General features: G+C 41.2%; 1 protein-coding gene across 14 annotated transcripts in view; it reads left to right on the top strand.

Annotated features, from left to right (window-relative positions):
• CAMTA1 (calmodulin binding transcription activator 1) overlaps positions 1 to 25956 on the top strand; it is a 993257-nt gene extending 967301 nt beyond the window's left edge. For 6 of the 14 annotated variants that reach the window (XM_027565019.1, XM_027565020.1, XM_027565010.1 and 3 more), the window contains 7 exons: positions 1968 to 2155; positions 2647 to 2893; positions 3956 to 4027; positions 5560 to 5580; positions 7164 to 7357; positions 8815 to 8889; positions 22682 to 25956. In XM_027565019.1, the coding sequence (XP_027420820.1) occupies positions 1968 to 2155; positions 2647 to 2893; positions 3956 to 4027; positions 5560 to 5580; positions 7164 to 7357; positions 8815 to 8889; positions 22682 to 22745 (861 nt within the window). In that variant the 3' untranslated portion in view covers positions 22746 to 25956. Of the gene's footprint in view, positions 1 to 1967; positions 2156 to 2646; positions 2894 to 3955; positions 4028 to 5559; positions 5581 to 7163; positions 7358 to 8814; positions 8890 to 11787; positions 11819 to 22681 lie in introns of all 14 variants that reach the window. The other 8 variants (XM_027565011.1, XM_027565014.1, XM_027565015.1 and 5 more) reach the window with 6 other exon arrangements.
• The last annotated feature ends 247 nt before the right edge of the window (positions 25957 to 26203 follow it).

Genomic DNA, 26203 nt, shown 5'->3' with positions numbered 1-26203 from the left:
ATTATATAATTATGTAGATATATGAATAAAAACATGGTAAATATACATATCATTGTTCTGACATATCTAAGCACACTTGTGAAAACTGCTCATATATTAGAACCCAAAGAGAATTTTAATAAAAACCCAACGTCATTTGAATAAAAAGCCCTAAAGTCATTTAAATTCCATTGCCTTTTGTAGCTGTCACATTCAGAAATCATCTACTTGGTATCTCAGAGTATTGCACTTACGATGTTAACATGTCCTTATATTAACACAGTTTTATAAAATAGAGGATTTGGGAGAAGAATGATTACAGATAGTTATAACCTTTGGTCTCCAGAAATCCCACTTTTTAATACTTTGATGGGAAAAGAATCAAGGTAGGACTTACTTCGTCCTGTTATCAAGACGGTCAGTATAGAAGGAGAAGAGAAGAAAGGCTGTGATACTTCTTCCCTAAAGGTTTTCATTGTATTCCTTTTACAATTCTTTGTTGACAATATCGAAAATTACCCAAGATAAGTATTTTTTAACAGTTTTATTGGGGTATAACTTACATACCATAAATTCATTCATTTTAAGTGTTCAACATAATGAACGTTCGTGAGTTTGTACAAAATTCACAATCATCACAAAAGTCCCATTTAGGGCACTTCCTTTCCCCCACAGAAGTTCCCTGTGCCCCTTTGCAATCAACCTCTGTTCCCATTCCAGTCCTATGGATCTGACTCTAGAAATGTTATGTAAATAGAATCATAAACTGTCACATTCTGTGTCTGGCTTCTTTCAGTCAGCATAATATTCGTTAGGTTCACGCATGTTGTAAGATAAGCATTTAATCATTTTTGTATAGATCCTTTCTGAACATTTTCAGTTCACTTAAAAACTGCTGTATTTCAACTTCCATTTTCAAGAGATGTGCAAGAAAACTTTTAAAACCAAGCTCATATCTCTGATTCTAATTGAATAGATCTATTCCAGACTCGTTGTGAGGATTCCTAAATATATCTGTTAGGAATTTATTTTGGGATTCTCGTATCAGCAACCCTGACTCCAGTGGTTTAATAAGAATGTAATTTCTTTTTCTTGTACAAGTCCAGAGGTTTGGTGATTCACTAATGCCATCAGAAACCTGGATATTTTTTTTTTTTCTATTCTTTTGGCTTTTCTCTTCACTTCTGTTGCTTTATGATCATAATGTGGCTTCTTGAGCTTGGCTGTGGTCAGAGCAGGAGAAGAGGGGCAGGGCCGGGTGCATCGGCACCTTTCATCGGGAAAAGCAGACGCTCTGCCCACATCTCTCCCAGCAGACTTGTGTATAGTCTCCTTGTCCAGAGGCTGGTCACAGATCCCCGCCTTGGTGCAGAAAGGTGGGAAACCTAGAGGAGAATCAGGACAGGTGGCTTGTCTTAGTCACCAGCTGTCCCCTGGGCCTTGGCTCTTTGCTGCTCTGCAAAACTAGGGTTCTCTGGGCAGGACAAAGTGGGGAGGGGGGCATAGTGGTCAGGTGGGAACATACTCCAGTATTCTTGCCTGGGAAATCCCATGGAGAGAGAAGCCTGGAGGGCTGCACATGGGGGTCACAAAGAATCAGACATGATTCAGCAGCTAAACAACAAGAACAAGTGGTCAGGTAACCAACAATATCACTATAATTACATGACCATGTCCTCTAGAACTGCCCAGGCCTTAGTATCCTTAACCAGTTGATCCTAGCTGATAGTAGAAAGTAGGCATAAGCCAGATATTCTCAAAGACTTAAGGTTTTGGACCGAGCTGATTTTTGGAGCTCCTCAGATCTGGGATCTCAGCATATGTGAGCGAATCATGTAAAACGTTTAGATAATATCAGAGGGCACTGGACTGTCATGTAAGCCCACCCTCCTTCATTTCTCTCTTTCCCAGGTAGCGGGCGGGAGGTGGGCCGGCTGGCTTCTAGGGCCCCATCCTAACCTGAGTGCTCTGTGACCTCCGGGTTCCAGGTGAACATGATGACCTTGGCAGAGCACATCATTGAAGCCACACCCGAGCGGATCAAGCAGGAGAACTTTGTGCCCTTGGAGTCCCCGGCGTTGGAAAGGACAGACGTGGCCACCATTAGCAGTACGATGAGCTGGCTGGCCGGTTACCTGGCTGACGTAGACCATCTGCCAAATGCTGCCCAGATCAGGTCAGTGAAGTCCACGGGCCTATCCCCAGGGCAAGTTCCTGGATTTACCTGGAGGCGCAGGAGACCCACTGGATCTGAGGAGATCTGGGTAGTAGATGCCCTTATCAAGGAAGGAAGGGAGCATTAGGCTGGATTCCATTGCCTCTCTCAAGGACCTCTTTCTTCCTCACCTCTGCTATGATGTTTCTTCCCACGGCAGAGTGTAGGAGATAATGTGTCATAGCATGTTCTCCCCAGTTCAACTGAAGCTTCACAGTTGGATAGTGGACTCACTGGGTTTAGTACTTAGCCCAGTACTGAACTCATAACAGGTGTTCAGCGTGAACTTACTAATTGAAGGGCACCCGGAGTCTCCTTAGCATTTTTCTGGACTGAGTAGAGGTGTATCCTTCATGGTCCACAGTGGGTACCATCTTGTATCTTTGACCAGTGTGTGATGAATCCTGCAGACCAGTCACCAGCCTTCTCCCTCATGTCTTCTTTTGTTTCAGAAGTGCATATAATGAGCCTCTCACCCCTTCTTCTAATACCAGCCTGAGCCCTGTAGGCTCACCAGTCAGTGAAATAACTTTTGAGAAGCCCAGCCTTCCCTCTGCAGCGGACTGGTCTGAGTTCCTGAGTGCGTCCACCAGTGAGAAGGTGGAGAATGAATTTGCACAGCTGACCCTGTCTGATCACGAACAGAGAGAACTCTACGAAGCGGCCAGGCTTGTCCAGACAGCTTTCCGGAAATACAAGGTAAAAGACAAGAGTCCTGGGGACTTCCCTGGTGATCCAGTGGTTAAGACTCTGCCCTACCACTGCAGGGGTGAGGGTTCAATCCCTGGTCAGGGAACTAAGATCTCACATGCTTTGCAGCCAAAAATAAAGAACTTCTTTAAAAACAAAAACAGACAACAGAGTCCTTTTGTGATCAGGGAAAAGTCAGAATCATTCAAACTGAAATAAATGCCATTTCTTTTTTTCTCTGAGTTTATAATTTGAAATAAAGATTCTATAATTAGGTCACATAAGATTATTAAGAATTGTCAGAAACTTTAGTGGAATAAAACTGACCAGTAATGCGATGGTTATTACCCTCTGAACTTACTGTCAGGGTAATAATAGATATTCATTATTTAGTTAATACAAAGTTGACATCTCTGCCACAAGGAACGTATGACCTGGAGCAGGGGTTTCTGGCTGGAGGCCTGGAGACTGACTGTTGGCTGCCCATGAACTCCTAAAATTTTATGGTGAAGTGTCTGTATGTGTTTTTGGTGAGCAAGGTCCAGAGCCTTCCACAATTTCTCAGAGGAGTCTTTGACCTCCCTGGACATGAGTCTGAGCAAAATCTGAGAGATAGTGAAGGACAGGGAAGCTTAGCACGCTGTAGTCCATCATGTTGCAAAGTCGAACATGTCTTAGCGACTAAACAACAACAACAGGGAGGTGTGTAAGTCATCAATCTTTGACCCAGAAGTGGAGGACTCGGTGTTATCTTAGGAAGGACAGAGCAGAGCAGCAACTTATAAGGACAAATAGCACAATACCTAGTTCTTTAAATCCTTTGACTGTTGTTGAGGCCTCCTGACATCCAAATATGATAGTTCTGTTTAAAAGCCAGAATAGCCAGAGAGGTATTCTGTAAATTCATTTTTCTTAATTTATCATGATATTAACTTGTCATATTTTGGTAAACCTCGGGTCTCAGTTCTGAGAAAGTCAATGAAACGAGTGGTCATTCCACTGAAGTCTTGGGAAAGCTGCATTTCTTATACTGTATCATTTTTTCTTTTCTTGCCTCGCTTTCCCCTGAAGGGCCGACCCTTACGGGAGCAGCAGGAAGTGGCGGCAGCTGTCATTCAGCGTTGTTACAGAAAATATAAACAGGTGAGCCAGCTTGTGAATGCGTCCTACCCACACAGCATCCAGACAGGCGTGGGGAGTCCTGTGTGATATTTGGCAGAGAACACAGCATCCGATGCCTGACCCAAAGACTGGCTTCGAATCACCTTGGTTAAAGACCAGAGGAAAATGTTCCAAAAGAGGGGAAAAAAAGGAAAAACAAACAAAAAATCATCTGCAACTACTGCCACAAAATAATTTTTGTTCAGACTGTTGACCTCTTAGTGGTATCACTTCCTGCAACGTTGGTCTGATACAGAGGAAGCTATTTGGGTCTGAAGTGAGGCTCTGTGTGAGTCATTTTGCCTATAAGCTCATTAGTAATTAAAGAGCTTGAGGAGGTTTGGTATGGTGATGGGAGAAGGTAAATACTGGTTGTTATCATTGACCTTGAATCTTACACATCACATAACCTTCAGCCAGTTTTCCTTTTTGGCTGCTTCTTACCCAGTGTAAAATGAAGAATTGTAAAAAATCTTTGAAAATGGGAAGAAGCCCAGAGTATCTTACACTGGGCATTCCTTAGTTAAGCGTTGTAAGAGGAGCACCTGAATTCCTCTTTCGTTCAGTGTTACTGCTTGTGAAGTGACCTGCAGGGTCACGGAGCTCTCATCAGACAGGAAGGGAACTGATCAGAGAACACCTAATATACCTTAGATCTTTCAGACTCATTATTTCATTTTCTCCTTACAAAAATATCTGAAGTGAACAGTTTTATTTCCATTTGGCAGGTGAAGAAGCTGAGACTCAGAGAGATTAAGTAAACACTGGACCTTTCTAACCACCTAGGTAGTGATATTAAAAAGTGCCGAATTGCATTTTGACTGGTTCATACGGTAAAGTTCAGTCCTATTAGTAGAACCATTTTTTAGGTGGTGCTTTTGGTAGGTCTTACACTTTTGTTTAAGAAATAATAAATGCTGAGATAGATACCAGCCACACAGAAAATCAGGATTCTGTTCTCTTTATTATTTCTAAGATTTGCTTGATGTCTCATGTGGATTGCCACTTTCTCAAGTTTCTCTAGGATTAAGCCTTAATTGTGAGGGGAGAGGGGGGAGTGTCTTCAGCTTATAGCCAGTTGAGTTCATGATCCCAGAAAATGAAGGTTTATTGTGTAAACGCTGACACCACAGTCCCTGTTGGGAACCATCCTGGCTTCTGTTTGGCGAGAGGACTTCTTGTTAACAAGAGCAATACTCAGAATCAGAGTTTCAAGTCTTTGATTACAGCAGGAGTTTATTCCAAAATGTGAGTTTGTTAGTTGTTTTTTTTTTTAATCCCCTCCCAAAGAAGTGTTGGCTACAACCAGAAAGATGGAAGGCATTAAAAAAAAATACTGACAAATATAAGACAAGTATTTTGGAAGATGAAAGGCATGAATATAGTCAGATTGCCTTTTTTCTTTCTTTCTTTCTTTCTTTGGTTGGGCATTTCATTGGTTCTCATTCTGGTTTTTCATTTCCTTCTATTCAGCAATCTAACATTAATCTTGTATTTTCTGTTTCTCCCCCAAGCTGACATGGATAGCCTTGAAGGTAATGACACACCCAAGTCCTCTCACAAACCATTCCACCAGAGTCACAAACCTCACACCCATCACCAGCTACAAGAAGGGGCCATTAGGATGGCACGGTCATTCAGTAGGCATACCCCCCCCCTCACCCAGCCACCTCACCACAGCACATCTATCCTCTGGGGACCACGTGGTTATGCCGTTGGAGTGGGTTTCATCAAGCAGTCTTGGGACATTTTCTTGGCCAGTGTCCATCTAAACAATCCATCCAAGATAATCACCGGGAACCCAGTGAGCCACCGAGGAAATTTACCTATTTCCCCTTGTGCTGCGCTGTGTCCGCAAGGTTCTGACCATGCAGAGCATTCAGGCCAAGGTCATGGAGACACTGTGGGATGCAGCGCCCTTGTCTTGAAAAACTTTGGGCCAAATGAAAAAATGTCAGGTGGATCAGATAAGACTCAAGAGGGTTCTCGCAGCAAGGCCCTGTGTCTGGAACCTTTTGAGAAGTCAGTTTTTGCCCCTCACTCTACCTCATACATGCAGAGAGAGACTTAGGCACAGGGATGTTCTGAGGAGCACTTGTCCCTCTCATGGTAAGTTGGCTTCTTGTGAGCAAAGCCCTCGCCTGTGACTTCTGCTCCCTAGAGTCATAGTCTAAGTGGTTAGCAATCTGGACAGAGCCTTTGCTAACATCTGCAGAGCTCTGCGTTTTTCGTGCCTGGCAGGGAAGAGGACTCATTCTCCCCGAGCCTGCCTTCGTGCCTCAATTTCCATCTCTGTGGCAGGCTGGCCGGAGGGCACAGGGACTGAGTCCCGAGTGGTCCCCGGCCCTGGGGCCACCTTCCAGGTTTCATGGCTTCACCCCTGTGTTGGGCTGACAAGCGTTAATCTTTTGCAGGTTAAAATGGCTTAAAGGTGTCAGCGTTTCATGATAAGCCTTGTATTTGGGACCTTGTAACTCAGAAATATGTCGTGTGGAACTGCTAGTTAGAAGTCAGATGCTGCCTGCTAAGTGGATTTGTGTTTGGCAGGAATTGGGAAGCATCCAAAAAGGATTAATTCAAAGTGTTTCCAAATCGGATAGGAAATATTCATTTTCAACATGTAAAGTTTTACTTCCTGGAACTTCCCTGGTGGTCCAGAGATTAAGACTCCACACTGCTAATGCAGGGGGCACGGGTTCAATCCCTGGTCGGGAACTAAGATCCCACCTGCCAAGCAGTTTGGCCAAAACAAAAAACAAACAAAGATCATAAAATTTTACTTCCTAAATATGTTTTTTTCAACTCAAGTGTCTCAATTTATTGCTGTTGAAACTTTTTTCCAAGAAGGGTAAACGATTTTGATATTTGAGGTGTGGGAAAACACAGTTAAAGCAGTGCATTGTCTGAAGGTGACTCTTAAAGTTAGCATTTCGCATTTTGGAAAGGTAGGTGGAAAGAAGCTTCATTTGCCTGTTTTATGATGAAAGCCAGAACAGAACACAAAAAGAAAAGAGAAAAGTAGTTTTCCTTCTTGCCGTCCTCACCCGGTCGGCTTGGAGGACACCCCGCCTGCGTGGCTCCCCTTGTTACTGCTCTGCTTCTCCTTGTGCCCTCACAGTATGCACTTTACAAAAAGATGACCCAGGCTGCCATCCTGATCCAGAGCAAATTCCGGAGTTACTACGAACAAAAAAAATTCCAGCAGAGCCGGCGCGCCGCTGTGCTGATCCAGAAGTTCTACCGGAGTTATAAGAAGTGTGGCAAGAGACGGCAGGCACGCCGGACAGCAGTCATCGTACAGCAGAAGCTCAGGTGGGTGGAGATCTGGGGGCAGCCAGGAGAACCCCGGCTTGGGCGCAAGAGCAGCCCCTTGCAGACGTGCGGGTCTGTCTGTACAGGGAGCGAAGCATTCTGCAGTGATGTCCTCCCAGCAGTCTAGAGGCTGTGTTACCGTAGAGTATTACCTGTGCCCTTTGCCCATTTTGGCCCATTTAGCTCCTGTCTCTCTCCACTCCCCACCCAATCATTCTGATACCCCACCCAGTTTCAACTTGTATCAGAACCTAGAAGGACCGCAGTTCCTACTCAGAAAGGTGTCATCCTAATACAGTCAACTGGGGCTGCCCAGGTGGCGCAGTGGTAAAGAACCTGCCTGCCAGTGCAGGAGACAAAAGAGATGTGGGTTCGATCCCTGGGTCAGAAAGATCTCCTGGAGTAGGAAATGACAACCCTCTCCAGTATTCTTGCCTGGAGAATCCCATGGACAGAGGAGCCTCGTGGGCTGCAGTCCAGGGGTCGCAGGGTTGGACACGACTGAACACACAGCACGTGGGTGCACACACAGGATCGCTGTCTGAACTGTAGCGTGTCTACATCCACGACCTGGGAAAAGTAAGTAGGGCTGAGCTATTCTCTTTTGCAGAGAGTCATAAAGAGTTGTAGCCCTGGAAAATACAATGACAAAAGTTTAGAAAACAATAGCCCAAGGACTTCCTGGTGGTCCAGTAGTTAAAACTTCACCTTCTAATGCAGGGGGTGCGGGTTTGATTCCCTGGTGAGGGAGCTAAGATCCCACATGCCTTGCAGCCAAAAAAAAAAAAAACCCCATAATGTAGAAGCAATAGGGGTAACCAATTCAATTTGTTGTTGTTCAGTTGCTAAGTTGTGTCCTACTCTTTGCGACCCCATGGACTGCAGCCCACCCGGCTCCTCTGTCTTTCACTCTCTCTCAGAGTTTGCTCAGGTTCATGTCAAAGGTCTCATCCTCTGCTGCCCCCTTCTCCTTTTGCCATCAGTATTTCCCAGCATCTTTTCCAATGAGTCAGCTCTTTGGTTCTTTATTGAACAAATTCAATAAAGAGTTTTAAAATGGTCTACATCAAAAAAAAAAAAAAAAAAAAGTCTTAAAATAATAGCCCAAAGAGAGAATGAATGTCTAAACGGAGAAAGCCCAAATACGGCGGATGAGTGTCTGTCTCATCCTGTTTTCAACAAATCGAGCTTACAAAGACTTGAGGAGTAGTGGCAGGACATCTTATTTTCAGTCCTTCCGGTGTCTCCCTTTGAGTGGTGAGAGCGTTTACACTCCCCTCCTTCCATCTCTCCCAGTGATGCCCAGACTCAAATCCACGAGATAGGCTTGTGTTGGATTTGCTGCATGAACTGTTGGGTTAAAAGTTCTCTCTCACCACTGACTTGCTTTCAGCTTTCACACATGAAACTTCACAGCACTGTTCTCGTGACCGTAATTCATATTCTGGCTTTTTCAGGAGCAGTTTGCTAACCAAAAAGCAGGACCAGGCTGCTCGAAAAATAATGAGGTTTCTACGCCGTTGTCGCCACAGGTACATTCACCCTCATTTTGACATTTTCCTCATCTAGAAGAAGGAAACCACCCTCATTGCCTTAACCACTCATAAACTCCTAGGTGAAGCTAACCGCCCGCTCGCCCCACAAGTGATCAGGCTAAAGTGACGCCAGGAGGACAGAACTCTATCTAGGGACAAAGTCGTGAGAACCCTGCTCTCTGTTCCAGACGGTGCTGTGTGTATCGAATCACGGGGGTCCTGCCAGTGTTTCTCTGTTTTGGTTCGAGGAGAACTTAGCTGCGTAGCTTTTCATTCCAGATTTTTCTTCAGCAGTGTGGTCTTCACTCTAAACCCTTGCTGTGCTAATGTGTGTCCAAACAGAAAAAACAAAGAGTTTCTCTTCTGAAGGAAAGGATGGGAAACCACGAGTACCAAGTTTTCTGATGTCGTTTCCACTGAGTAACTTGTGCCCTCTGCTGGTGGTGTCAGGGCTAACACCCTCCATCAGCCGATCAATTCCCACTCTTCTGTGATGGGGAACAGGAGAGGTGGTGGGAAGGGAACTGGGCAGGAAAGGACAGGCACCTTGAGATGGGAGGTGAATTTCCAACTAGAAGTGGGCTCTGATGACTCCAGCATCTTCCTGGGGAGCCAAACCTTTCTCTCTGTTTTCCCGAGTTTGAGATGCCTTGGTGAAGACTCGGTCCTGGTCTCAGATTTCGGGGGCTGGTGAACCGCGCGTTTGTTTTCTTTACATGGGTTAATGTTCTGTCCTCACTTCTGTGACACTGGCCGTCTGAGTTGTGTTCAGACGACTCTCCACATGGTTTTGTTGTTTCTCCGTCCATCAGGAGCCATGCAGTTCACAGACCCAAACTTGAAAGCAAGCTCTTTGATGTCTGATTTCTTCCCTTTTAATTGTACCCAGAGCCCAAGCTGTCTGGGTGTAGTGTGACTCCTCAGAGGTTTCATTTTAGTGTTTTTCCTCCTCACATTGTCTGCTTGCTAACTTTGGCAGTATTCTAACTCTGAAACTTACTAGGGGTTACTAGGGGTTAACTGGCTACTTGTGTGCACTTTTACTTAAATTAACAAAATAATTTGTTTATATGAACACGGAAGGGAAAGTAGACAGAGCTACACATGCAGTAATAATTAAAAGGAACATTCTTTAGGATATATACGGTACTCTTTAGCCAGAATTGCTGCCAGGGCAGCTGAGGCACTTTTACCCTATTCCTCTGCAGTGCATTTGCTCTCCACTGCGGTGATTGGGGTTCTCCCCATGATTAGCTAAGTGATGAGACATCCCATATCAGTATTCTGAAATAGCAAGTCTTCTTAGAAAATGCATATCAAAATATGGGGCAGGACCAGGACATAATGAAATGAATTCTCCAGGCCTTACCAAAATCAGTCTCTTCCTTATTATTTAGTCATACCTGCCTTAGAGGACTTGCAGCCAAATCGAGGAGTTGCTGTTCTTCCTTTGGTGACAATACCGAGACCTTCCCTGTACCTTTTTCCATACATGTTCACACTCTTCTCCCTACTTCCTCTTCCTCCCGGAAAACAAAAAGCCCAGGAGGATTCTCCCCAGCACCACTGAGTCTGTGGTTAACACTCTCACAGCAGATTTGATCTTCAAGAAAAACCCCCTCAACATTGCTCTTCCTTAAGCCACATCAAACAAATACGTTCTCAAGTTGAATTCTCCTTGGTTCTTCTGTATCCTCAAACTTTGAAAATATGCATACGTAATGCCTCTTGGGCTTCCCAGGTGGCTCAGTGGTAAACAATCCTCCTGCCAATGCAGGAGACACGGGTTCACTCTCTGGGTCGGGAAGATCCCCTGGAGGAGGACATGGCTACCCACTCCAGTATTCGTGCCTGGAGAATCCCTTGGACAGAGGAGCCTCGTGGGCCACATGGGGTCACAAAGACTAGGACACGACTGAGTTACTGAACAACCAATGCCTCCCTGGTGAATGTGAGCAAAGCTGTTCAATACAGTCCTATTTTCTTCTTCTTCTTCTTTTTTTTTTGGCCACAACTTACTGTGTTTATATTGGATGAACTGAGAGGGTAAGAACATAAATGCCCAAAAGTGTGCTTCACGTAGGAGCCTGGGTGAAGGAATGGTTTCACTCGTTTTTAAGAGTTCTCCTTTTTCAGACTGGTAAGAAGCATTTCTTGAGGATTTTGTCTTTCTTCAGCTTTTATTTTTGCCAGGAATAACCTCATGAAGCTAACAAGAAGATTTGTTATGAAGAGAGTATCAGATTCTGGGTCTGAAGTTCTTTTCACTGTTTGGAATTAAACAATGACGTCTTTTGGCTGTTTTTTTTTTTTTTTACTTGCCCCTTGATATTCCAGATGTTAGAAGAAATGTGCAGGCAAATTGGAGTAACCTTTGTCTACTATGCATGGTCAGTATTCACTTTCCATGCCTATATAGTCAATGGAGGAACTTGAAGAAATCCCAAAAATCTATCCTGGAAGTTTGAACTCACTTCCCCTAGAATAAGTGTCACCTCATTGCTGTTCCATCCAGGTTATTGAATATTATCTTAAGAGAGACTATCATCTGTATTGTCCCTTAGAAGCATTAAAACAGGAAATTTCCTATGATGCCCTCTCAGAAAATGTAGGTAGGAAGTAGCATTGGGAGACAGCAAGTGTCCCATTTCTTAAGGATTTTGCCAAGTCATGTGACCTCAACATTTTTAGACCGAAAAATAAATTGGTGACTTTCCTACCTGCTCATTTCACATCTCCCACCACCACTCTCCTTTTCTTTCTTTCCAGAAAAAAAAAAAAAAGGAACTACTTTATAGTCTTTTTGTTGTTGTTGTTGAAATAAAGCTATTTATAAGATTTCTGTTGTGACCCTCACATGCTAATAGCTCTTTGGTGTTGTTTTACTGTCTAAAGCCCCCTGGTGGACCATAGGCTGTACAAAAGGGTGAGTGTAGCTGCCTGCTAGCCAGTTTATCTTTACCTTCCATTTTCAATATTTTGCTTTTTGCTTGCTTGCATGGGGCTGCAGCCTAGGTATGCCAGTAAAGTCTCACATCCATTTCGAATGAAATAAGATAAAAACTAACCCTGACTACTAACACTGCTACTTTATACAACAGGAGAACAGTCACATACAGACATAGAAAAATGCATGAGCAGCTGATAGGCCCTGAAGCCACTGCAGGGCATGCTAGCACTTGGTGGGAGAAGCCTTCCGTGTGAAAAAGGTGGCTGGTGGGACAAGTTTAAATCTAAACAAGGCTGCACTAGAAGGAAATCTTAAGCAAGTGGTAATTGGTGATGAAAATAATCCGCTACATGAAATTCAACTACTTCTGTGTCGAAATTTCCAAAGCAAGAAGGCTTGCTAGGCAATGCTGATGTTTTTCTTTTAACTTATCTATTTCATATTTAGAGTTACATAGTTTCATTTTCTAACTCTCCCTTTCCCTAGTGCTAGGAGGTAAGTCAGTAGTACCCAGAGCCAAGTCAGTACCCAGAGCTGCGCTTCCTGAACCGGCCCAGTACGTTCATTATCCAAAAGGGAGTGAACCCGACTTCCAACATTTGATGACAGTGCTGAAGAAAGACAGGGCGGTGTGACGTGTCTGAAATCTGTACATTCTATATTACAGTCCCGAGTGGATGTTCCAGGAAAATTTGTGTTTTAAAGAAATGATAGCGGTAGTTCAGTGGACCTGTGAGATTTTTAGAACCTGATGCTGATTTGTAAGTATGCAGACATGACTATAACAAATCTTTGTTGTTATCGTTCAGTTGCTAAATCATGTCCAACTCTTTGTGAGCCCATGAACTGCAGCATGCCAGGCTTCCCTGTCCTTTACTATCTCCTGGAGTTTGCTCAAACACATCTTAAGTTATAATAAAGGATGTAGCGGGCAGAAAACTGTTTTTTAAAAGCCAGAAATTGAATTCACCAAAATCAGACTTGAATTTACGTTAACTAGGTAACTTTTGTCCTAGAGATAGTCTTAAGATGCATTTTAAAAATCTAACATGGCAGAAAAATAAAATAAAACTTGGCAGTTACCTCTATCAACTACATCCAACATCCTCCCTTCTTACCTTACGCTAGCACTATATTTAATCATTTACAAGATTTCTGAGAAAAGATTGTGCTTCAAAAATTCCCAAACTTCTAATGTCTCTGGAGATGTTATTTCCCATATAACCACATTTGTGTTGATGCTAATATCTATTTATTATATTTTAATCCAAACATTAAAAGGCCTTTTAATTAAAAGGCCAGGTAATAAATGTCTGTTGCAATATAGCAGTTCCCCTTATCCAAGGGGGACACACACCACGACCCTGGTGGATGCCTAGTGGATGGGTAGTACCAGACCCTAAACATGCATATGTATATACTGTGTTTTCGCCTATACTGACAGGCAGTTCACATATACAGCATGGGTGTGCTGGACAAAAGGGTGATTCACGTCCCAGGCAGGACCATGTGGGGCAGTGTGAGATTTTATCATGCTACTCAGACAGCACACAATTTAAAACTGATGAATTGTTTATTTCTGGAGTTTTCCATTTAATATTTTCAGACCACAGTTGACCTGTGGGCAGCTAATACCTTGGAAAGCAAAACCACGGATAAGGAGAGGACCACTGTATGTAGTTCTGCCATTGAAGCATGAGAACAGCCACAGACAGTTCCATCAGTGGGTAGTCATGGCTGTATTCCAATAAAGCTTTATTTACACACACGTGCATTGGGCTGTATTTGGTCCACAGGCTGTAGTTTGCTGACCTAGGGTGACAAGAGAATTGAGTTTTTATTGTTCTTCCTAAGTTAAGATCCCAGGTGGCTCATGGTAAAGAATCTGCCTGCCAGTGCAGGAGACTTGGGTTCAGTCCCTGGATCAGGAAGATCCCCTGGAAAAGGGAATAGTGACCCATTCCAGTATTCTTGCCTGGAGAGTCCCATGGGCAGAGGAACCTGGCAGGCTATAGTCCATGGGGTCACGAAGAGTTGGACACAACTGGATAACTAATACATAATATATATATATTCCTGTAAAAAGTTGACACTGAAGGAGAAATTTGTTTTAAAAAATGTAAAACAGCTACATGCCATTGTAAATTTAACTAGTCAGAGCTCTCTAGAATTAGGCAGTTGCTTACAGTTAAATTATTTCAGGTCCCATGTCGGGGAGCCGGCTCAGAGATTTGAGCAGATTCCTCTGTGTTTGAAATACAAGAGAAAAATGGAACACAAATCTTCATTTCTCTCTTTTTCTATTCCCTCTCACTCTCTGCATACAATAGATAATATCTCTTTCCATTAAAAAAATTAAAAAAAACTCGCAAGAGAACAGATGCATGCCCTAGTATTCAATTCAATTACAAGTGGTAGTATCTTGCATGTTCTATGCAATTTATATAGTTCGCTGTAAGGATCCAACAGTTTAGTAAAAGCGGTTGCTTATGCAGTTTTGAAGCTTGTTAGGGTCTGGTATGTTAATGATCCTTTTTAAGAGTACATTTTCTAGAAGTGCTTTTCCATGCCAACCAGAGTCCCCACCTTCATTTCCTGAACGCCTGTTGCATTTTGCTGTGAGTTCCTAAAACTCCTTCTCATGCATGAAAACTTGGAATTTCATAACACCCCCATCCCTCTCGGTCTTAGGGGGCTGGAGAGAGAGGAACTCAGAAGCTTTCAGGTTCCCTCCAATGTGGTTATTTTTCTCTAACATGAATTCCCAGGTGACTCAGTGGTAAAGAACCTGCCTGCAATGCAGGAGACACAGGTTCAATCCCAGGGTCAGGAACGTCCCCAGGAGAAGGAAATGGTGACCCACTCTAGTATTCTCGCCTGAGAAATCCCATGGACAGAGGAGCCTGGTGGGCTACAGTCCATGGGGTCACAAAAGAGTCGGACATGACTGAGCAACTAAACAGCTTGAAACGAGGAACAGCTTATCTGTGTCTTGTCTAATTCCCAGTAGGATCTCGTGTCCTCTCTGTCCACTGGAGAAGTCAGGATGGCCCTTCCTCTGAGAGTCCCTGAGTTGAAGTCCCTTGGGAGGCAGGGCTTTCTCTGGGGAGAATTTATATTCCTGGAGTTTATGCCAAAGAAGATAATATACTTACTAATGTATAAAGTACACCATAGTTAAGACATTTAAGGTTTACGTATTCAGAGATAATTTGAAAAGTGAAAGAATGAAATTTCATGGTATAGTGTATATAAAAGGCAGTTTGACCCCAACTGCTAAATTAATGAAGGAGAAAGATATATAAAGGGAAGTGATGTCAGCCATCAAAATTGGGAGCCAGTAAGCTAATTCCAGCAGCTGAGCAATCAGAAAATACCCATTCAAATTATCAGTCTTAGGGAAAGCTAAGAAAAAGCACCAAATGGTCTTCGCCGAATCTAGCTCATTTTCACTTAAGTCTTTCCTCCAGACTTTGCCCCTAATTTATCCAGTAACTTAAAATGGAATCATCCAAATCCTAATGCCGTCAGAGGAATTTGTTTTGTCTTGGACACAATAACTATCTATTTGAGAAAGCATTAAACACAGATATTTGAGTCAACAGTTTTAATTATTATTTTCTTAGTTCATTGAGGTGTGATACAACTTCAGTAAATGGCTGAAGGATTGCTAAGCTTGAAGAAATTTTTTAGTGCACAGGCTGAAAATAATTCTGCATTCCAGTTGGATTTTGAGTGTCTCAAACAGGGTGTTATTCAGTGTTAACAGCAGAAAAACCAGAATGCCTCAGATGAAAAAGAAAATAGAAAACAGCTGAATTACCTAACAGGTTTATTCTCAAGGTATTGAGACTAAAATATAAATTGCCTTAGACAAATTTTTTCTTTCCCTGATGAGATCAGATTTCTGCAAGAGAGCCTAATAACCTGTTATAATCCCTGCAGGTATTGTAAACAGCAGGACCCCCGGTATTGAAATAACCAATTTCTTATAAATTGCTGGCCTAGCTACCCATGTTCAGTAAAGGTGGGTGAAACCATGCAACTGGAAGGAAAAGAGCCCTGATTGGGAGAAGAAGAAATAACACTTTCTGATCACAAATTTTTAAACAACAGGTTTTCTATTTGACAGCTGGGTTTCCAAACACTTAACCAGATGCTGCTAGTTAACTTGGTAAGTAGCGTTGACAGCACAGATTCTTGAGAAGAGCAGTCAAGCCAAATATCTGCAGTGGGTCACTAGCAAGTTCTGCAGGTCACACATAGACTTTGTGTGTGGTTCTCCACTTTCGTCCAAAGGGCAGCTCTCTAACAATGCCTGCGAGTGAGCGGTTTAATTAAGGAGAAGTGTCTGTCAGCAACTCGGATGTCTCACTTCTCTAGTTAAACGTGACGTTAGGTGAATTTCCAAGTGGCCCAGTCGGCTCAGGGAGGAGTGAGAGATGAAGGTGGGACGTGGCATCTCATTAAAATCTCCAAAGTAATTCTGTCTTACTTGCCTCTTTTAGGAAATGAATCTTTTGGGAACACAGTGGTGTGTGTTACATTGCAGACAACATGCTCTGTGTTGTTCTTATTGGGCGTCTCTGTCTTTTTCATTTTGCAATCCAAATGAGGTATCCGGAAAATGGCAAGACCTCTCTTTTCCTAATCCCCCCCACGAGCTATTGCAGCTCTCAGAACAACAGGTAACTAAGCAGAAAGCCGCCTCTGGCTGCCCTGTACATTTCTGACGTCCAGCATTGCAAGAATATACCTGCCAAGATCCACTGACTCATGACACATTTCCCTGGCTGAGCATCACCAAGTAGATGTAATGAAGCCGCTTTGCCTAATGCTTTACCCATGGAGCCATTGTTTGCTATGAGTTTCTGAAGCAGGCCTACTTCATTTATCCATAATGATCATGGGACGTCTGATGGACAGAAACCCCGTGGGCTTCTGCTGGCTTTCAGTGCTGTTGCTTTTCTTCCTCACTTCAGTGCATTACAGCGCAACGCAGTTTGGGTTGAGACTGAAGCAATATCCTAAAGTGATTATTTTCAGCCTAGAATGTTTGCGGGGGTAATCTCAGGGTTGTCTTTAATTTTAATAGCTGGATGATCACAGGCCAAAGTCTTACTCTTCTAATTACTGTATAAGTCCAAGCCAGTAACACGAGGACCATTTCCCAAGTTATGGGTGCAAAGTTCAAATGCGTGGTCCTGGCAGCTCTCCTTAGAGTAGCAATCTCCTTGTACCTGCAGAAGCTACAGTTTCTATCTATATGGTTGTCTTCACAATCTCAAGGAAGACTGCTTTGCTTGTCTTCCATGCAAGGAAATTCAGAAGTAAGTGTAATTATCACAGGCCTTGTTTTTTTTTTTAACATGGAGATTATTAAATTCATTTCTTTCCTCGACCTGAATGAGTCTAACACTTGTAATTCTTTAAGAGAACGCAAAACTTAGTAACCCTTAGTTGAGTTTGTGTAATATAATGTAACCAAAGGTTATTGGACATCTGTATTCTCAGTTCTGCAGATGTGGTGATTTGGATATCTGTATTCTCAGTTCTGCAGATGTAGTGACTTGGACATCTGTATTCTCAGTTCTGTATTTGTGGTGACTTGGACATCTGTTTTCTCAGTTCTGTATGTGATGACTTGGACATCTGTTTTCTCAGTTCTGTAGATGTGACTTGACATCTGTATTCTTAGTTCTGCAGATGCAGTGACTTGGACATCTGTATTCTCAGTTCTATAGACGTGATGACTTGGACATCTGTATTCTCAGTTCTGTATTTGTTGTGACTTGGACATCTGTTTTCTCAGTTCTGTATGTGATTACTTGGACATCTGTATTCTCAGTTCTGTAGATGTGGTGACTTGGACATCTGTATTCTTAGTTCCTTACGTGGTGACTTGGACATCTGTATTCTCAGTTCTGCAGATGCAGTGACTTGGACATCTGTATTCTCAGTTCTGTAGATGTGATGACTTGGAAATCTGTATTCTCAGTTCTGTAGATGTGATGACTTGCACATCTGTATTGTCAGTTTTGTAGACGTGATGACTTGAACATCTATATTCTCAGTTCTTTTTGTGATGACTGGGACATCTGTATTCTCAGTTCTGTAGATGTGATGACTTGAACATCTGTATTCTCATTTCTGTAGATGCAGTGACTTGGACGTCTGTATTCTCAGTTCTGTAGGTGGGGTGACTTGGACATCTATATTCTCAGTTCTGTAGACATGATGACTTGAACATCTGTGTTGTCAGTTCTGTAGACATGATGACTTGGTTATGTGGTGACTTGGACATATGTATTCTCAATTCTGTATGTGATGACTTGGACATCTGTATTCTCAGTTTCAGTTCTGTAGACGTGATGACTTGGATATCTGTATTGTCAGTTCTGTAGACATGATGACTTGGATGTCTGTATTCTTAGTTCTATAGACGTGATGACTTGGACATCTATATTCTCAGTTCTTTATGTGATGACTTGATATCTGTATTCTCAGTTCTGTAGATGTGACTTGGACATCTGTATTCTCAGTTCTGTAGATGGGGTAACTTGGACATCTGTATTCTCAGTTCTGTATGTGATGACTTGGACATCTGTATTCTCAGTTCTGTAGACGTGATGACTTGAACATCTGTATTCTCAGTTCTGTAGGTGTGATGACTTGAAATCTGTATTGTCAGTTCTATAGATGTGATGACTACAGTTACTGAAATTTCAAGTATATTTCCAATTTCAAAAATTCTGCTCTACATTTGCCAAGTTTTCACACTGAAAAGAAGCTCATAATATAGGCAGGATCAATGAAACTAGCTCCATCAATTGATTTTGGTTTTGGTCTATAAAAATGATCTTTTCCCTCCACTGAATTGTTCAGTTGTTCTTTAATGTCATGTGACTACAGTGTTTGTAAGACACAGTAGTTGTAACTGATGGATAGAAAAATATCTTATAAGTTTTTTTATAAAATGACAAGCAGAGATCATTATTATGAAGGAAACACATACTCGTTGTAGTGCATTCTGGAAATACAAATAAGCAAGGGATATCACCCAGAAATAATAACTGTTAAACTTTCATTGTATATCCTTTTCATGGTAGAAGTATTTTCAATTAACCTGTGCCTTTTAGTTCACGTCTTGAATGAGTGAGACAAGGCAGAAACAAATTTCTGTGACTATTTGAAATACTCTGGTTTGAAACATCTAACTCTCGGAATTTATTAACAAAAATCCTTGTATCAGAAGTTGTTCTCATTCACTTCAGTGAATATAAGTGTTTTCAGGTATTTTGGGGAGTCAGCCTAACATTCAAACATACTTTATCCAATTGACATTTGATTTAAAGCAAAACAAAACAAAAAATTAGGCACCACGGTCTTACCCTAATAACCTATCCTTGAGTCACATAAACCTCCATTTATGATCTCAGTAGAGCAGACTGTAAAAGCCACTTCTAGGGGTATGTTAGCAATCAACATGCTCAGGAAATTGGCAAATGAAGCTAACAGTCCTCGGCTGCCCTGATTCTTAGACCCATTCCTTTCACTTTTCAGATCTGCTTCAGATCCACGTGTACGTTTTACATGGAGCTATTTTTCACTCTAAAACACTGTAATAAAATCAACACATAGTTTTATAAAGGATGGCATCTTAGAATTGAGAAAAGGGAGTTGTCATCAGTTTCAACATTGTACTCATCCATGCCCCAGGAAATTTCTAAATGCATGTTTTCTGTACAGACTTTGGAAAAGACAAATAAGAATTGGGTTTAAACATTTATTCTTTGTTGCTGTTGCCCTGAGATACTGCTCGAGGCATCAGAGTGGAGGAGTGAAGCCAGATAAATCTGGCTTCAAATCGCCATTCTGCCATTTGTTAACTATTACATATAATTGGGCAGGCTGCTCAATTCTGCAAATCTCAGGTTCTCTATTTACAAATTGGAGAAGATGGTGAGGTTGTGAGGACTAAATAAGGTAAAACACACTAAGGATCCCATCAAGCTATTGGAACGTGCATTCTCTTCCTTTTTTGCTAATTTCTCCTTTAACAATTTCCTTTTAAAAAATGCCTACGCCATTTAATTCGTTTTGATGTTTTGTATTTGTAACACAAGCAGACTGTGAAAACTGTACCGTGAAACTAATTCTCCATCGGAATTCAGTAGTTCGGAAAGCCTAGAAAATATATCTGGAGATAGGAGTGTCTCATTTTTCCTAAGTTGATAATTGTGGTCATTCTGTGTGTGGACATGCAACTCTCTTTAACTTAATGGTGTGTGAAGCCATCACTAGTTTCATAGCGCCATATTTACATAGTAACTTTAAAACCTTAGTTGACATTTTAATTAGCTCAAAAAGAAACTAGCAAAAAAAAAAAAAAGCCGCAGAAACAAATGTGACCATTTTAAAAAAATTTGCAGTATACCCACATGAGCAGCTGATTACAGATTTTTGGTGTGAACATTTGTTATAAAACATTTCTGGTCTATAATTCAGTTCCTTTTTAGTCCATCCCGATGATGAACTTAAGATTTGTACAGTGGGACTTCCCTGGTGGCCCAGTGACTAGACCTGAGCCTGACTCTGCATTTCCATTGCAGGGAACCTGGGTCCGATCCCTGGTCAGGAAGCCTAGATCCCGCATGCTGGCGGTGTGGCCAAAAAATAAAAATATTAAAACTTGAAGACTTTACTAAAAGGAAAAAAAAAAAAAAAAAGATTTGTAAAGCCTTCCTGTTCCCACTAGAGAAATTGTGAATGGAGATCTTTGTGTTTATGCTCTCAGGTTTTGAGTTCAGGGTTCTTTCAATCCTAGAAGTCTCACCAGTGATGGAGTTTCTGTTGCACATTTGTGAATGAGTCCTGTGCTAGTGCAGAAGTCAGGTGTCGTATCCGAAGTAGCATGCACATTTTGCGGTAATTCGGCAAGGAGGTCTGCACAAGTACGGGTACATTGCATGCCCAGAAGGAAAGGTGGCATCGGTGCATGCCTTGCATTCTTCCAGCCAGAGGACTGTTAGTATAGATACTGCATGTTTAAAAATTGAACACAGAATATGGCATGTTTCAATTTTTAAAAAGCCATTTATTTATCAAGTATGCATGTCCAAAACTAGGGACCTATAATGATGTGTATTTTTGTACTGCAGTATGACCCAGAGTACCCAAAAATTTAATAATCCATCATGTACTTAATCATAAAGTTCAAATGATACCTGGATGCAGTTGTGAATACAGCAGGGTATTCTAAGTGTACCTGTTAAGAAAGAAGGCTTTCATAGTTTCGAAGATACACTGTTTGAGCAAACTGGGCTTGGTATATTGAGTAAATAAATCAGACAAAGAAGTACGTTTTCAAACATTATAATTCTTTCTGGTGATGATAAAATGACAAAGCTTTTTTTCTGAAAGAGAGCATCTTCTCTTTGAAGAGATCATATCAACTTGACAGAATACTCAGAAATGATTCTCCTTGGAGGTGGTAAATATAATTTTCTTCAATCGCTATTATAGCACATATGCCATTTCATTGAATGCCAACCTCAGTAGAGCCATAACTTATTACTGGTTTTTCAAAATGTTTTCTTTCCACTTGAGCATTCTCTAGAAAGGAAACTAACAGTTGCCTTAAAATAAAATTTAAACTTACCCATATAACTCAAGATAACAGGAGAGGCCCTTCTCTTAGAGAATGAGAAAACGGTACTTGGGAATTAGCTCTGTACAGGACCATATTGGGAAAACAAATTTTTTTTCTTTTCATACTATTGAGGTAGAGTGTATGTGTCTAGAGAAACTGCTGCTTCTGCGTGGCTAAGATCATCCTCTCACACCCATTTTTAGTAAACAGATGTTACCACAGGCCATGCAGTGCTGCAAACAACCTATGACTTAACACAGCGCACACTGACTTCAGAAGTTAGACCCTAAAGTCACACTTGCCTTTGACCAATCCAATAGTCAGGCAAGCTCTTAGTTATCTGACAATAAAGAGAAATATATTCTTTAGCTTAGAACCACTTTCCCAGGTCCCCATATGCATCAGGTGGCCATATTCATTCAAAAGCCAAGGCAAATTTTTATATTAAAAAATTTCAACTGAAGGCAGTCAGCAACAAATAATTTGCTGTGAACTTTCCCTGACTATTTATAGCAATTTAAATTTGTTTACCACCACACATTTGATAAACAGAACGAAGTACCTTATTGGTATTGCACCCTGGTGCTGTCTGCCCAGGGGCACGGGGGGAAGTGACCCAAACATCTTTTAAAGCTCCAATGTGGAATCGGAGGAAAGTAAACAATTCTGAAAATCAGAAAGACTGAACAATACCTGGGCAAAATCAGAGTTGTGCAGGGGAGCCCATCAGGTTCAAGATAGCTCAGGATCTTGAGTCTGTGAGCAAAGCAAGAACTCATGCCCTAGGTACATCAAAAGCTAATGAACAAACGTGTGTGCAGTCTCCCTAGCTTGCATCCTATGGAATCACAGGGCATTCATGGGGGTTGACCAGGCTAAAAAGAGCTATTTGACCAATTAACTTCTAGAAGGAGCACGTTATTGTTAGACTTGATTTAATGCTTTCAACTTTGGTTTTGCTTTGTGTTTAGAGCTCTTGATATAGAGGAGAGTTTCAGGAAGGCTGCAGTCTTGCACTTGAATATTTTCCCCAGCAATTTCACAGGAGTTTCCTTAGCCATCAGTCCTCAGAGGGGTTTTTGTCTTGGCTTTTCACTTCCTAGGGAAATGGCCACACCCTTTCCTTTATCTGGTGACAATTTCACTCTATAGTTATCACCTGGTATTTTGTTTTGTTTCTCTTCCAGAGTGAAAGAATTGAAAAAGGCCAAGGAACTTGAAGACATACAACAGCATCCCTTAGCAATGTGACACTGCTTTTCAGACTGTTTTCATTTCTGTTTTTAGCAGAGACATGCAACAACACGCACATGCACACACACACACACACACAAACACACACACACACACATACACATAATCCCTCTGCAGTTTTGGGGAGATCAGCTGCAGGATTTTAACAGGAATGTTTTGGTCATTGCATTTGCACTTTCATGGACAACTTTTAATTTGATCAGCAAGACATCTTGGAACTCAATCTTCTGTTGGATCATGGGCAAACAAGACACCACGAGGAATCGAAAGAGGCTTTCCTCCTCTTAGGAAGAAGCCGTCTTCCTTCTCACATAGGGCTGTATTCAAACATCGTGTGGAACTGTACAAATATTTATACCAAAAATATAGATAAGAAAAGGTGGGGATGCACTAGCAACGAAGAGAATGCTGTTCCTGCACCTGTCGGTTATTTCCAAGAAGCTGAATTTTGGGGATTGATTCTCAGTGGAGGGCTTAGATCATACAAATCTTTATTGGGTCCGTGTGTTCTCATTTCCTTCACTGTGTTTATTTGATCTTAATTTGTTTGTCTGTTTGCGTTTCAATCTCTACAGCACACTTAATGCAACTTTTAAAAATCTTCAGGTTTTTAGTGTTTTGTGGAAGTTTGCAGAGGGGGCGGGTGCGTGGTACACGGGTAACGCATGGGAAGTGACGAGGAACAGCGAACAGAGTTTAAATTTATTTTCTTGTCCCCACCACCTCCCAAGAACCTGCGAGGAGAGTCATCATCTTATCCCTTTTCTCATGTTCAGCACTTTAATTTTTTTGCCTTACTTTCTTGTGCAATGAGAATTACTTAAAGAGTTGGTAAAGCATGTAGCTTTTTTTAGTAGCCTTGGAAACTGTAGTCATTCTAAGGAATCATGAACCTTGCCTGGACATTTGCCACCTAAAAGATCAGTGTGGTGCTGCGTTCTGGCCAGTAAATTCCATATTTTTGGCTATATCTCATCCAACCTGAGCAGTTTCTGTGTATATATAGAAGGTAGAAATGGAAAGTGAGAAAATATTTGAAAGGGATTATATTAATTGCTAAATATTTTATTCACAAAGGTCAATAACATGGCAAGATAAAATTATTTGTATAGTTTTGTCTGAATGAGCGAGAAAAAAATGTGGATGTATTGTTTGTATATATTGTATATATTAAAACAAAGAGATATGTGCATGAAATCAAGAAAAAGAAATGAAAAAAGCAAAGCATTAGTGGCTATGGTCTGTAAAATGAAAAAAAAAAACTTTATTTCACTATAAGAGTACTTTATTTTAAATGTTCTTTAGAAGAACATTTTGCTAAAGCATGACTAAACTGCAAAAAAAAAAAAAAAGAGCTACTGTATTAAGACTTAGGAAAAAAAGGCAGAGTAACATTACTTAAAAAAGGATATGTTTACATTTAATTTTGGCTACCAGGAGTTTATTTTATTTTATTTAAAAGATTTTTTTGCCAATGGTGCCAAGTAATGTGAATGCTGATATCGCTTAAGAAAATTAAGTTACTTTTGCTAAACAGATAATCATTAAGATGAATCAGTATATAGCTTAACACCATCCACTCACTCCAACAAAGAACACTTAGAATGGTCAAAACATGACAAAAGAAATAGGATGAAAAATAGAAAAATATCTCACGTTTTCATATCTCCTGCTGGAAATCAGAAAATGTAATAAAAATTGCACACAAAATAACTACAAATTAAAAGAATGCAAACTGGTCTCGTAGGAATGTCATGGTATATTACTATTTCCACATAATGAGGAGCCAAAGAAATCTGATGCTTTTTAACAATTCAACTACTAATGTTAAATTGAGAGAATCAAGTTCGCACTTGCTGATGCCAGTTTAAAATTCCCAGGTTAAGTTTCAGGATCAGTTGGTGTAAAGCTGAGAGAATAGTTTTGGTGTTTTTTTTTCCCTTGGTTCTGGCTGCCAACTGTAAGTGAAAACTCAAGGCTTGTTGTGAAGCCTAAAAATATTCACAAATCAGCTTTTAAACTGGTGTCTTAGAAGGAAGGTAGATACAAAAAGATTGTGGTAACAACTGGGGTCAGTGCTCTTGGTGCCTTTTCTATAATTGTACTTGTTTTTTAATTACTTCCTTTCACTGCCAACCTCGAATTACTGTACAGTATATGTCTTACTGCTTGTGATCAGCTTTGACAACGGTGACAGCCCCACCACTAGCAGCCACCTGTACATTTGTAAACTGACCTGACTCAATTTTGTTTTTAAATGTGTGGGTTTTGTTGCAACTGTTGCAGTTCCCCCAAATACCCATTATTTTCCCACAATTTGACCTACAGGAGGACACTGAGTAATTTACAAACACACAATTGCATTCATAAATGGGAAGAGAATGTGAAAGCCAGCTCTTTCAGAATATCCTTTAGTAATACTGAATTTAGGGACGTTTATTCCATTGTGGCACAAATAGCCGATCTGACAGGAGTAATGACCTCAGTGGATTTGCTTTAACCCTCACTTTTTTTTTTTTAATGTCTCAACATGCTACATTATTAGCTGAGTAAGCTAGATAATCTGGAAGATAAAAGACTGACATAGGAGCGTTCTTACGGAGAGGATAGAAGTAGGTTCAGAACCTACCAATGTCATCTACCAGTACAACTGTGAATCCCAGGTGAGGTACAAATGCACTTCCACTGAAATGAAACATTTCTGACCGCTTTTTCTTGTTTGTGAATCTTAATTTTGAATATAAGATGATAGGTAAGCGCAGCTTTCTTGGATAATCTGAATTCCCAAGTGCCAGGAGTAGGATCTCATTATAAAATTAATAGCTAATCTTATTCTGTCTCCTGATGATTTAATTGCTACACTTGTTACCCATTTGAAATCAGCTGTACTGTGTGAACGAAATCGAGACAATAACTCGAACCCCTCTCTGGCTGCACGGTCGCTTATGGCAGTTCCACACAGTAGTTGGCGCCCAATGGGGGGTCCCTGAGACTTGCATGTAAAACTAGTCTAGATGTCTTCTTTTTTGTAAGTTTTATTTTTGTAATTGTGCATGTAAAGCATCATTGAATCAATGGATCTGTTGAAGAACTCAGCTGCTGGAAACCATGCAAAATGTTTTGAATTGCCCTTAAAATATGGAAAATGTTTTCTGAATGCTTTATATTCTTTCTGCTGTAAATTAAAAATGAAGAAAATTTCCCCATACTATGTGTGTGTTGCTTTAACTTCACCTGATACTGAAATCCAAGGTGATCAGCAGGTTTTAAACCTTACAAAATCATTTCAAATAGTTCCTTCTATCTTGATGCAGTGTTTTGACATGGAATGCTACATAGTTTCAGATCTGTCCAGGAAAGAGAACATTCCTTAATAGAGCCACTGTTCCTAGAACATTTGCTTGTCCACTATTGGATTCAAGGAGGATCTCAAAGAGCTTTAGATTATGTGTATA

Source organism: Bos indicus x Bos taurus, chromosome 16 (assembly GCF_003369695.1).
Source record: "Bos indicus x Bos taurus breed Angus x Brahman F1 hybrid chromosome 16, Bos_hybrid_MaternalHap_v2.0, whole genome shotgun sequence".
NCBI lineage: Eukaryota > Metazoa > Chordata > Mammalia > Artiodactyla > Bovidae > Bos > Bos indicus x Bos taurus.
Note: the sequence above shows the minus strand (reverse complement) of the source record. Positions and strands in the feature narration are given on the sequence as shown.